The 13,883-nt window shown below is 33.6% G+C and overlaps 1 protein-coding gene across 1 annotated transcript in view; it reads right to left on the bottom strand.

The window, feature by feature from the left end:
- The window catches only part of LOC150094233 (osteopetrosis-associated transmembrane protein 1-like), an 88,754-nt gene that overhangs the window by 20,810 nt on the left and 54,061 nt on the right, over nucleotides 1-13,883 (bottom strand). Inside the window, exon 5 of the mRNA XM_090412165.1 lies at nucleotides 5,282-5,444. Coding sequence (XP_090268291.1) covers nucleotides 5,282-5,444 — 163 coding nt within the window. The remainder of the gene's footprint in view (nucleotides 1-5,281; nucleotides 5,445-13,883) is intronic.

Consider the following 13,883-nt stretch of genomic DNA (forward strand, 5'->3'; position numbering starts at 1 on the left):
GTTACAGCCACATTCTCAGTTGCAATTACAAGGTCCAGCACTCTCTGCCCCCTGGTATTTTCCACTACATGTTGCTGTAGATAGTTGTCCCTTAATAACCGCATAAAATTCAATTCCTTCCTCCCATGTGCCCTCTCCTCTTTCCAGTCAATGTTACCATAATTGAAATCACCCATAATAATTACCCTCCTTCCAGTCATTTCTTCTATTTGCCTATGCATACTATCCCCACCATCTATTCCATCACCTGGTCTATAGCAGCACCCAATTGTATATTTTGTTCTGCTAGATTCTATCTCACACCAAACAGCCTCAAATGTGCTCTTTTCTTTATCCTGCAGTTCAACTTCTATACTCCTTGGCTGCAGCTCATCAGCTATCATCAATAACACTCCTCTCCCCTTTTTATTCACCCTGTCACTCCTGAACACGCTATACCCGTCACATTCAATCCCACTAGCGTTATAATCTTCTGTCAGCCATGTTTCACTAATACCAACAACCTGTGGCCTGGAAGTGCCAACCATGGCCAAAAACTCTTCCTTCTTGTTCCTAATACTCCTGGCATTAGTGTACATGAATTAAATCTCAGGAGAGGTGGTTAAAATATTGGAAAAGTTGGTTAAAGATAAAATTAACTGTGCTATACCTATGAGGGGTAGCACAGCTTTGTAAAAGATAAGTCCAGCCTTAGTAATTTAATCAAATTTTATGATAGAGTGACAGTAGAATTAGACAGAATACCAAGATAGAAAATGATTACATAAGTAGGAGCTTTTTTTCCCGAGGCAAAAAATGATATGAAACTCCTTTGGATGCTGTTCTAAGGACCTGAATAAGTGATAGGGACTAGGGGCAATATCTGGCGAATATGGAGGATGTGGTAGAAGTTCCCATCCTAACTGCCTAATTTTTTCTTGAGTTATTCTTGCAGAATGTGGTTTTGCATTATCTTGCTGCAAAATTACCCCTTTTCAATTGACAAGCACAGGACGTTTGATTAAAATTGCTTGATGTAATCACTCTTTCACAGCAGATGGTTGCTGTGATAGTCTTACCTTGTTCCATGAGTTTGTAATGAATAATTCCATGAATATCCCACCAAACGTTCAACAGAACCTTTTGTGGATGAAGTCCATCTTTAGGTGTTGGAATTGGAGTTTGATTTGGAGGAAGCAACTGTTTTTTGCATTTAATATTCTTATACAGCACCCATTTTTCGTCACCAGTTATGACTCGTTCCAAAAAGGGGTCATTTTGTTGTCTAGTCAACAATGAATTGCAAATCGCCAGTCTCTGTGCTTTATTGTTTTCTGACAGTTCATGCGGTACCCATACACCCCCTGTTTAAGAAACTTGCCACTCTTATGTAAGTGCTCTTGGACAGTTGACCATGATGAATTAAGTTTCTCTGCTAATTCTTGTATGGTTTGTTTTGGATCTGATTCAATGAGAGTCTTAAGAGCATCGTCATCTAGAGTAAGAGGTCTTCCAGATCAAGGACGATCAGAGAGATCAAAATTTTTTTCTGCAAATCTCCAAAACCATTGCTGACATTTGTTAACCTTCAATACATCTCCATAAGTTGAGCAAATGATTTTGGAAACCTTGGTAGCATTCTTTCCTTGGTGAAGCAAAAACAGCATACAATGATGTAAATGGTGCTCTTCAACTTTTAAGTCTGCCATATTAAAAAATATAATCTAAAATTAAAAAAACAGATTTTTTAAATAGAAAAGTGATGCTAATATTTAAATAAAAGCCAAATTTAATAATTTATGTGGTATTTAAGAAAAACAATTGGCTAAAAATGACCCATTAAAAATAATTGATTACTTTCCGGTCCCCCTTATATTAATAATAAAGGAAATGATTTAAGGGTGGATTCAGCTATTCAGATGAGAGCTTTACTCCAATCAACTGGAAATTTGATCTTCTAAACCAGGCCTTCTGAATTATGTTGTGTAATCACTGCAAAACCTTTGCACTTCCATGTTTGAGCAATCTGTTTATCTACTCCAGCTACCTTTCCACATTTTCTGATCACTTTCTTTTACCCTAAGATATGTATATATGTGTGTGTGTGTACGTGCGTGCGTATACACACACATGTACACACATACACTCTCCTGATTGCATTTGTTTTGCCACTGTTCTGTCATTGCTTTCTTTCATTTAACAATGTTAAAAAGTAATTATTCCACAGATTCAGAATATCTTTGTTTACTTTTATGCCACTTTTAGTGTTCTGATTTCTTTTGCAGTATCCTTTCTCTGTGTTGAGCTTTTGAATATTATCTACATTTTTCCACTCTCATGATGTGAATATCTTTTACAGGGTTTTCTTACATTTATCCTGTATTCTCTCAGAGCACCTGCTGAATTGCTTACTAGGAAACTTTGATATTCTTTATTCTTTTCCAGGACTGCTCCTTTAAATTCTCGAGTCTACCAAGAAATTTGCATTTTTCTATCCTTATATAAAAAAAACTCCATCACAGGTCTCCCTCGCTGAATTAGTTCACTTCAGATTTCATTGGTGAATCTCCAATATTCAATTCTTGTTTTCAAATACTTTCATTTTTTACCCAATAATATTTTCCTTTTCAATATATTTTAATTCTGTTGAAAATGAATAGTATTAAGTAGTGTATCATGTCTGCAAAAGACCAGTACCTTTAGTGTCACCAACAGACATAACTGCTGAAAAAATAACTTATTAGCATTATTTCTGTAAATAAAACAATTGAAAACATATTTCAAGTAATAGTCTCATTGACTGGATTATGGCTGAAAAACTGGTATACAGGCTATGTAAAACTAAACTCGAAATCTGACTTACACACAGGTTCGTATTTTTGGATATCTCATATGTAACTCAACCTCTTAAATTCCTATTAACTATTAAACCCATTAAGATTTGAGTCTTCACACTCTTGTAAAATAAAAATCTTTAATCTCAAAAAAAATACAAATATATACAACATCAAATCAACTACTTAACTATGCAAGCACAATGTAGTCTTCACATTATAACTCCAAACAACATGAAAAACAAAAGCTAGTTACACAGCTTCTCTTCAATTCTCAGAAGCCAACAGTTATCATCTATAAGCAAAACTTCTGGAATTTCAATCTCTTGCTTCTTACAGAAACTTGTATTCCTTCTTGAATTCACAGGAGAAAGACTATACAATTAAGACAGACTGCTTGCTATATGGCGAGTTAAACAAATTCTTCTTGCATCCTAAAATCACAGAATACTGAAGAAAATATATCATGTCATCAGACATTTCTTAACTTCACACTTTCTATATGAAAGTAGAAGCAAGCTCCACTGAATAAACTACTAAAGCTTTATCATCCATATCATTACTTTAGAATGAATCAACTTTCTATATGAAAATCTCAACATCTTAAAAACTTTATCAACAGTTTTATCACTTCAGAACAACTTTGCCTTCTATATGAAAGCTTCTGAAAAAATAAACTGTTAGAAATCGCTTATCAGAATGAGAATCCTAAATAAAACAAACATTACTGGACCCATTTCTATATGAAACTATAATGTTCCTTTTCAGCTTTAACCGAAACAAATCCTGTGCAGATTACTGACTACAAAAACTTCACTTATTTCTTCATGTAAGGATATCCTCTCTCTCAGTCTTCAATTTCCAACTTTTTTTTTTTTTTGTCTAATTTCTGCCCAGTCTTCATATTTATTTTATTTATACCAGCCATATATTAATCCCTTAAACTGATGAGTTAGGCATGCCAAATTACACATAGCTTTGCTAAAGATAATTATATAAATTTATACTGTCTATGCAGAGTGTACACCAGTGTAGGATATCTGTATTAAAAATCAGATATCCCACAAGTTAAAATATAAAAATGAATTAAAGTTAAGAAATTACACAGAAGCAAAAAGAATAACATTCTTTTTGCTTCTGTGCATGCTTAGAAATGCAACTGAGAAACTTCTGCTCAAGTCCATTGTGCACCACCATTATTGCTTTCCAGTGTTGGCTTGAAGCAATAAAGTTCTTAATTATAATTTCACAATGAAACAGCCAGAATTTATAACAATTCTTCATTTCTCAATCCTTTATGCACTGAGGTAAGTTCACTTAATTACTTTCATGTGTGAATTTCAATGGTAACATTTGCTTCCCTTGTGAACAACGCTTTTCTATGTACAAAAAGCACCAACATTGTACAATTTTTGACAGCTCATAAAAAATCATAATCATTCTCTAAGAACTAATTTTAATAAATTAATTTCACATCTAAGCAAGACTTCCATAGCCAAAGACACAAATAATATCTCAAAACGTTATGCTTGTGACATACAAAAGCAAACATGTTTAACAACAAAATAGTACCACATTAGTAATTTCTTAACTTTAATTCATTTTTATATTTTAACTTGTGGGATATTTGATTTTTAATACAGATATCCTACACTGGTGTACACTCTGCATAGACAGTATAAATTTATATAATTATCTTTAGCAAAGCTATGTGTAATTTGGCATGCCTAACTCATCAGTTTAATGGACTAATATATGGCTGGTATAATCGTTCAAAATTATTGCTAACAATCATGATGTGGTTGGGTGAAAAAAACATATGAAAAATTATGGAAAAAGATTCAAAAATATTAATAAAATATGAGTTTCAGCAGAAACCTTGAAGGAGTACACTAAACAGACAAAATGTTTTCCATTTAATAAAATAATGCATTAAACTAAGGGAGCTGGAAAGATAACTTCAGTAATAGTTTGTTTTTTTTTTAATAAATAATTAGCCATATTGGAGTGCACTGGCCTATGTCATGAACAACTTACAAATAAGTTATATAGCATTTAAGCTGATGGATGGAAATCAGACAGTCAAATACAAATAAGATGTAGATAAAAGGAAGCAGGTAAAAATTGTGTGCATGAAGAAATGCTGTAACTGTCATTAACACAAGCAATGCAACTTTAAAATTTGTTTTCCTATTCATCTCAATCAGAAAGTGTTTATCTACTGCTTTCATGCATTATGTTACTCTCTACCTTCTGGAGAATACAGAATATAAAAATAAAAAAGCAATTTGAAACCTCTCATGCACCTCTCCCTCAACAAAGGAGGAAAATCTTTTATTTTTTAATCAATTAGACTTTTTCTGAAGTTTTCCCTATACCTGAATGGAATCACAATTGAGATCTGTTTTAAACATGATATTATTTTATATTAGATATTATAATAGACTCAAGTTAATAATGCTACTCACGCTGTAAAAGTTTAACACCTGGCACTTGTGATATCACTCTTGCTCCGACATACAAACAGAGAGGTAAAAGAACAACCAGAATAGTTATTATGTACGTTTCAAAACCACTATACTTATAGTTTATGCAGTTTTTATCATTCCATTTATGACGAGTGACATTCATCTGAAAAAATAAAAATTTAAATATAGTACATTAAAAAAATATAAACAAATAGCTACTTTTGGCATGTATAACATTTGGCTACACAACATGGCTGTAAATATAACAAAAAAAAAAAAAACTAAAAACAAAAATGGTAAAAGCATGCTCTACTAATTCTTTCTTCTAAATACTATAAGCAAATTTAAGGAAGCATCATGGGTAATCCATCATCACTTATTCTTGCAATTCTTGGAGCATTGGAAGAAGAATATTACATTCTACCTATCCATAACCTTCTGCATGAGATTTATTATGTTTATAACATTTTTGCCATTTGGAAATGCACTGATCAAAATCTACTACATCATAAAATTAAGTTTATTCATCCCAGGATAAAGTTTATACTTGATAAAGAGTAATCAGGGAAGCATTATTTTTCCTAGATGATCATACCAAACACGAAACGGATGGATCTCTATCTATCACTGTTTGCCATAGATTGAAGTTTTCTGGGCACTAACTATACTGTATTGTAAAATCTCTCACAATAAATTAATTTAATTAATTTTTTTGAGTTCGATTTTACAGAGGTTTCCAGACATATAAAATAGAATTTATGTTGTAATAAAATAAATGTAATAAAAATTACTGTAAAAATGCATAATTTAATGCCCACTGAGCTGCTGTATGTAAAATGAAAAGAGGGAATTAACCCAGATTAGAACGATGACTAGGCAAAAACAAACGTTCCCAATGTCTTGCGAAAAAGCAACATTCTCGATTTTGAAATTCCAAGTTTTGCCCTTTCCCGGAGAACTGAGGTTCCAGGTGTGGAGGTGAGGCCATTATTTGATGAAACTGCTGCTAGGATGCATGAACAGTTAGGAGAGTGCAACCACCCACAGACACAATTGAAATTTCAGTAGTTCCTTTCCAGTTACTGATGGAAGAATCACAGCAACCTTGTCCGGCAACTCCTAGAGCAAGAACTGATACATCATCCAAGCAACGATTGTAATCTATGGTGAAAACGGACTGAGGCATTGTGCAATTGACCGAAATATGTATGTAAAGAGCTATTGTAAGTAGGCACAAATTTTGTTAATGCTTTGTCAAGGTGAAATTGGAATTATTGTATGTAATGAGAGTGCTTACAGGAATTTGTTAGTAATGTGGTTACAAAAGGGTAGATTGATTGTAAAAGTTGTACATATAACGGAAGAAAATAAGCTAATGTGTAACTTAGAGAATGGCTACAAGCTTAATTCTGATTAGTTAACTATGTGATGGGGTTAAGTAAGTTGCATGTAATGCAGTCACAGTTGTGTGTTGCTCTTATTGTATTTAGATAGGCTGAGAGAGATATATAATTTCCTCTTTGATGTGTATATTGTACATTATTTCTAGATTTAAATAAAATGTTTTGTTTGTTTAACTACCTTGCTTGATCAATTGCCAATGCACTATCTCTAAAAAACTAGCGAACCTGCATGCTCTATTGAGACTTGCTATAGGAGAATATGTGTATTAAGTAAGATCTTGCCTGTATTCCTTACCTTAATTCTCAAACTACATTAGTTCAATTAGAATGGTGCAGTTGTAAAAAAAAAAAAAAAAAAAAAAAAAAAAAAAATCTAATTGATTAGTGCGAGAATTGGTAACCTGCATACTGTAAATAGGTTGATAACTTAAAATCTGTTTGCTAGCAATGGGAACAGGAAATAAGATTAAGTAGGATTAACAGTAAAATATATGTTAATCAGATTATGGTTAATTTGAGTGTAAAGCAGTAGAGTTAGCTGAGACATAAGGTGCTAGGAGCGCAGCACGTAAAAGGTTAATTAAGGCGCAGTTGATATTAAAACAATAAGAATAAGGAAGAAGAAGAATTTAACAACGGCACAATATACAACCACCATAAAATATAACAGTATAAGTCAATCCTTAGCACATCATCTTTCCAAAAAATACAGAGTGATCAAGACCTATTAATGAACATTCACATCTTTTCTTAATGCTTCTACTGTATAAGTCAGAGCTATCTGTTGTACAGAAACTGCTGTGTAACAGAAACTCCAATTCAGTGGAAATCGCCATTATAAAAAAAGAAAAATTGACTATTTGCTATAGATTGACGTTTTCTGGGCACTATACTACATAGGTCAATCCTTAGCACATCTTTCCAAAAAATATAGAGTGATCAAGACCTATTAATGAATGTTCACATCTTTTCTTAATGCTTCTATTGTATAAGTCAGAGCTATCTGTTGTACAGAAACTGCTGTGTAACATGAACTCTAATTCAGTGGAAACTATCTCATCATTATCAACATCAAATTCCTGCCATGTACCCTCACGGGGTGTACAGGATATGATAGTACTACATGAAAAATTTACATAATTTCTAACTTTCTCAAAAAGACCCAGAGGAAGACGAAGATATAGGTGGATCGATACAATAAAAAGTTCCTTAGAAGATAAAAATATAAGATCCGATAATGTTGGAAACTATCTTCATATAAAAAAAAAAGTGACTACAAGATATAGTAGAGCCACAGTGAAACTTATGTAGAATCAAACTAGACAACTTCTTCTGCAGCTTATCCCACTTAAGTACAGTCACTGTTTTTAATGAGTCTCCTCCACATCCTCTTGTCTTGACCAAACCATCTCAGCCTTGCCTCCTGTATCTTCGTTCCTAAGTCAGTAACTTTCACCGCTCCCCTTACATAGTCATTTCTCAGATGATCCTTTCTGGTCACACTGCACATCCACCTAAGCATTCTCATCTCTGCTTCCTCCATCCTGCTGATGTTATTTTTCCTCAGGGCCAGTTTCCATAGCATACGACATAGCTGGTCTCACTACTGTCCTGTAGATTTTGCCTTTTAGATTGATCGGCACCCTCTTATCGCACAGCACTCCTGCCATCTCTCTCTCTCTCTCTCTCTCTCTCTCTCTCTCTAGTTCCTCCATCCATCCTGCATCCCCTTACATAGTCATTTCTCAGATGATCCTTTCTGGTCACACTGCACATCCACCTAAGCATTCTCATCTCTGCTTCCTCCATCCTGCTGATGTTATTTTTCCTGAGGGCCAGTTTCCATAGCATACGACATAGCTGGTCTCACTACTGTCCTGTATTGCCTTTTAGATTGATCGGCACCCTCTTATCGCACAGCACTCCAGCCATCTCTCTCTCTCTCTCTAGTTCCTCCATCCATCCTGCATCCCACTTCCTTCTCAGCCTCTTTCTTCACTGTTGAACCTAAGTAACTAAAGTCCCTAACCTTCCTGATGACATTTCCTTCCAACTCCAGATCTGTCTCTTGGCTGCCATCCACTTTGCAAAACATATACTCTGTCTTATTTTGCTCAGCTTCATACTCTTTTCTAACCTTTTCTCCATCTTTTCAGTTTAGCTGCCACTTCTTCTCTTGATTCTGCACACACTTAATGCTGACTCTTGATGCAAACCAACTGTCACTTGAAAACTTTCTATCTCTCCGAGGCAGGTCCAAACTCTTGTCTTCACATTTCTGTAGATCTCCTGCACCAATTTGACATATTTCTCCGGTACCTTCTTCTCCCTCACACCTCCAGACTTTTTGCCTTGGCAGTCTATTCTAAACTTTCAAATCAAACTAGACAACAAATTTCAAAAATGTCAGATCATTCAACAGGTGCACTTAACAAATTAATTCGAAAGTAATACAATCTGTGGACCAGATGTAGTTTACAATATAATGTATTGAGTATACTGAATAATTCAAACTTCTGAAAAACCTTTGGTTGCAAGGCTTTTACACCATTTCATATTCTTACAGGTAATGTGTGACAAGTTACATCTACTCTTATTCTTACTATGTTGTACAAAATGAGGAGTTGTTTTTTTTTTAATGCAAAGAAATAAAGTGACCATAATACCAGCACAAATCAATATAAGATCCAATAATGTTGGAAACTATCTTCATATAAAAAAAAAAGTGACTTCAAGATATAGTAGAGCCACAGTGAAACTTATGTAGAATCAATTTATCCCAAACAAATGTGTTAGAGGATGATAATAAACTGATACTTCAAGTTTCTCAGCCCAGAATACCAGCCTGGGTTATATAAATGAACAGTTCTTCTCCCCCATTTTGACATATATAAAATGCATATAAAGTCCATGTATAAACATTTGTGAATTGACCTTGGAACATCTTAGCAGCAGGGATATAAGTCATGCAACCACGAGAGATTATATTATACAAATCAATTATATAAAGATTTACTGAAACACACCCTATTCTACTGGGGGGGGGGGCATTTTTTAAATTTCTTCTTTGTGCATGTAATCCTGCCAATGCACCAATAACAAATTACTCCCTACACTCTGAGTGGTTTAACTCTGAATTTCAAAATCAAAAGAACACCTTAAACTAAACTATAACTCAAACTAGCACAGAGATTCATACATCAGAATCTCGCATAAATATCTTATTATTATTATTATTAGTGACACCTCCAAGGAGTCCGAAGACTCAATGCGGGAGGACACCCACTGTACAACTCTCCGTCTCCAACCACAACACTAATCCTCTACTACCAATCATTTACATCAGCACCATCCGCTGCCCACCACCACAGCTAGTATATTTTGTCTGTAAATTGCGTGTGTTTGTGTGTTATCCTCTAAATGAATTCATTAAACCCATTAAAAGAATGATCTTCACACCTTATAACCAAAATGAACATCTTTGATTTACAACATAATACAAATACATACAAATGCAAGAGCACCAATATATTGTTCAAACTACAACTTCAAACATGGAAAAACTGTAGCTACATAACTTCTCTTCGATTTTTGTAAGTTAACAGTTATTATCATATATGGGCAAAACTTTTGGAATTTCAGTTTCTTGCTTCCTACAGAAATTTTTATTCCTTCCTGAATTCATACAGAATTCAAGAAAGACTAACATAAAAAAAAAAAAAATGTTCTCTTTATGTGATAGCAACATAAGTCATCTTCTTGTATCTCGAATCATGTAACACTGAAGAAAACATATCTTATCTTCACCCAAAACAGTTCAGTAACTTGGTTCACTTTCTATATGAACTCTCTTTAAAATGAATTCACTTTCTATATGAAAGCTCCAACATACTTCATTTAATAAATCATTTAAAACCATATCGACAGTTTTATCAGCTCTGAACAGATTTACTTTCTATGTGAAAGTATCGGCATTCTTCACTGAAGAAATAACTACCAATATATCAACTGTCAAATCACTTAGACTGAGAATCCTAAGTAAAACAAAATCTTTATTGGACCCATTTCTATATGAGCAAGCAATAAAGTTCCCTTTAGCTTTAACTGAAATAAATCCTATTTGGTTTAGTGACTAAAACTTCACTTATTTCTTCATAAAAGGATATCCTATCTGAGTTTTGTAGTCTTGTATTTCTAACTCTTCTTGTAATTTCTGTTCCATCTTCATATATTGAAGACATAGAAACCCCACAATTTTTCTTCTGCTGTGTTCCTTTCTTATTCTCAAACAGCTGAATGCTTAGCAACATTCAATAATGTTCTTTATGCTTCCATGCATGCTTTGAAATGCAACTGAGCAACTTCCACTCCAGTCCACCATCATGTGCCACCGTTACTGTTTTCAGTGTTGTGGTTGAAATGACAACAAGTTTTTCAAAATTTCAGGAAAATTAATTATAATTTTGTAACGAAACAGCCAGAATTTATACTAGTTCTCCAGTTCACAAGGTTTGTGCACTGTGATAAGTTTATTTAATTGCTTCTGAAAATACAATGGTGACTTTCACTTTTCACTTAACCCTTCTCCAGTATGCTTGCATAAATCTTACCTGGAACACTCAGATATTTCTGTGTAATTCTTACATTCAGTTTTATTTCTCTCTCTCTCTTTTTTTTTAAATAGATGGGTACTACGTGAGCTCTATGCCAAACTCCATATGTGAGCATTTTATTTTTGGTTGAATATTATTTTAATCCAACGGTCCCTACAATCAGATTTTTGGTAGTTTTTTCTATCTCAAATACTGATATGTAGTCATGATTGCACTCCTCTTGAATATTTTGTACCACTGCTGTCATCTCCCATCTCACTTAGCAATCTTTCAAAGTAATTCCAGACATCTACAATATCTTTATTTTGAGTTTTCACGTCACTTTTATTATCTAGAGTTCTTTTCTTTATCTCTCCCACCTGCAAAAGGTGTGCATCAGCATTGCTAATTATTATTAGTATCGATGTTTTCTCCAAATTTTCCAAACATATTTCTATATATCTGGTATTTGTTTCCTACTTTACATCTCCAACAATGATAAACTTTCTTTATGCTTTTTTTTTTAACAGATCAAAACGTTTCTCCACTAAAGAATATTTTTTACATTTTTTGTACAAAGCCTGAAACCTTGCTCTAGAGATAAAACATGGAACTTTTTTCAAAAGCCACTTCAAACTTTTTCTTATACACTTTTCTTTTCAATATGATATTCAATTTTACCCTATACTCAAAACTAAATGGATCACTTTTTATTTGAAATTCAATGTATACCCTAGTGTCCTGAATCAGCTTGAAAATACTGCTATTAACAATAACACAGTGTTGAAACATGGTATTAATAATGACTTTCCCGAACTGAAATCCAACAGTTATACTTACCCTCATTATTAGTTTTAATGTTTTCTCCAAATTTTCCAAACACATTTCTATATATCTGGTATTTGTTTCCTGCTATACTCTTTACATCTCTAACAATAATCAACTTTTTTCTTTATGCTAGCTAGCTGCTTTTTTTTAACATATCAAAAAATTCCTCCACTTCTTAGTAGCAGTACCTTCTGTGGGACCATAGGCAAATTAGTATCTATTTCCCTATTTCAATGTTTGCCCACTGGATAACGACTGCTATTCAAAAAGATCTTCGTGTTTAGTGTCATATATCATAACTTCTTTTCTCTGAATATAATATCTTGTATTTGTTATTCAGAAAAATCTCACCTGTTTTGGTAATATTAATTATGTCAACCTGATACTTCTCTAATTTTACTGCCACTTTCAGTTTTCTTTTCATTGACACTTCCTAAGTCAATAGTATCAATCACGAATTATGCTGATGTTGAGTTTGAATTTGTTCCAGTAGTTGACTTCTCATTGTTGTTCTGTCCTCTGATAAAAACAATGTGGGCCTTTTTTAATAATGTAATGCCACTAGCTTGCACAAAATGAAGCTCCATCATGTTGTACCGCCATTTTTTTTTGGGCCAATCAAGATACAATTTGGCTGGCTAAATCCAAAATTCCCCAGTCCATCCTCATTCAAGTTAGTATCTAAGCAGGTACCTACTGATGGGGTGTACCATGACAAGGTGAGTACAAACATTAGGTAAGAAGCTCAGTCAGTTCTTCATATTTCTTAGAAGACAATGTGGAGGTCTCCTCCCAGTTATCTAGATTTGACTCTTAAGCAATTCCCCCCCCCCCCATATAAGTTCATATCTACACCATATGCAAAAAATATATTAAGTCTCAAAGTTGAGGAGTGTTATAAAAATGTGCATCAAGCCTCTATAATTTGGCTAAGTGAATAAATAAATAAATAAAAATAACAATAATTGTAGCCAAAGTAAGTTATTCAGACATCAATTTCTTCACATAAATGGGCCATGTTTTACACTACAGTTCTGAGTAATGTTACCACTTGGAAAAATAGAATACTCGCTGACCAAAATAAGTTAAGAATGGGAAAATTAACACCATAAAATGTAAGTATATTCACATGCTGATTGTCCAAAATCATTTATTCATTAATTGTCTAGACATTGAGATGGAATTATTCATATTTTATGAACCTTTTTTTAAATGATATGGCCTGAAACAACAACTTCAACAGTGAAGAAACCATTCAAAAGGTACTAAAATAGTCTTCTAGTGTCTAGTCATTATGGATAAGAAGACCAATTTTATGAGATCTTCATGCAGTTGTTTAGCTGCTGGTGTTTTAGCTACTTCCACTTCTTTGAGTTGGAAAAATACATTTGGTTTTGCAGATGAAGTGAGCGTAAGTGATCTACCAACACGAATGAACTTTCTGTGGCACATATATTCCTAATTCCTGATTTTTGTAGCAAATCTATTCCACCTAAAATATATAATATTAGGTTATGTGTACATTTGATCTTCAGCACATCTTGTGGCAATGAAAGGATGAAGATCTTGACATATGCTGACCAAGTCCTTGACACATGCTGCATTTTTGTGCTCTCTTTCACTGGTGATTGACTTTATTATTTTACAACTACAATGCAGCATTTGTGGTGCTGCATTGTAATGCAAACAATGTTGGTTCAATAGCATGGATAAGAAGTGCAAGCTATCGATCATTTCCAAATAAATGTGTAATTTTACACATTCAGGGTAGTTTAATAG

Source organism: Typopeltis vanoorti, chromosome 22 (assembly GCF_054136105.1).
Source record: "Typopeltis vanoorti isolate ZY-2024b chromosome 22, IOZ_Tvanoo_1.0, whole genome shotgun sequence".
Classification (NCBI taxonomy): Eukaryota; Metazoa; Arthropoda; class Arachnida; order Uropygi; family Thelyphonidae; genus Typopeltis; species Typopeltis vanoorti.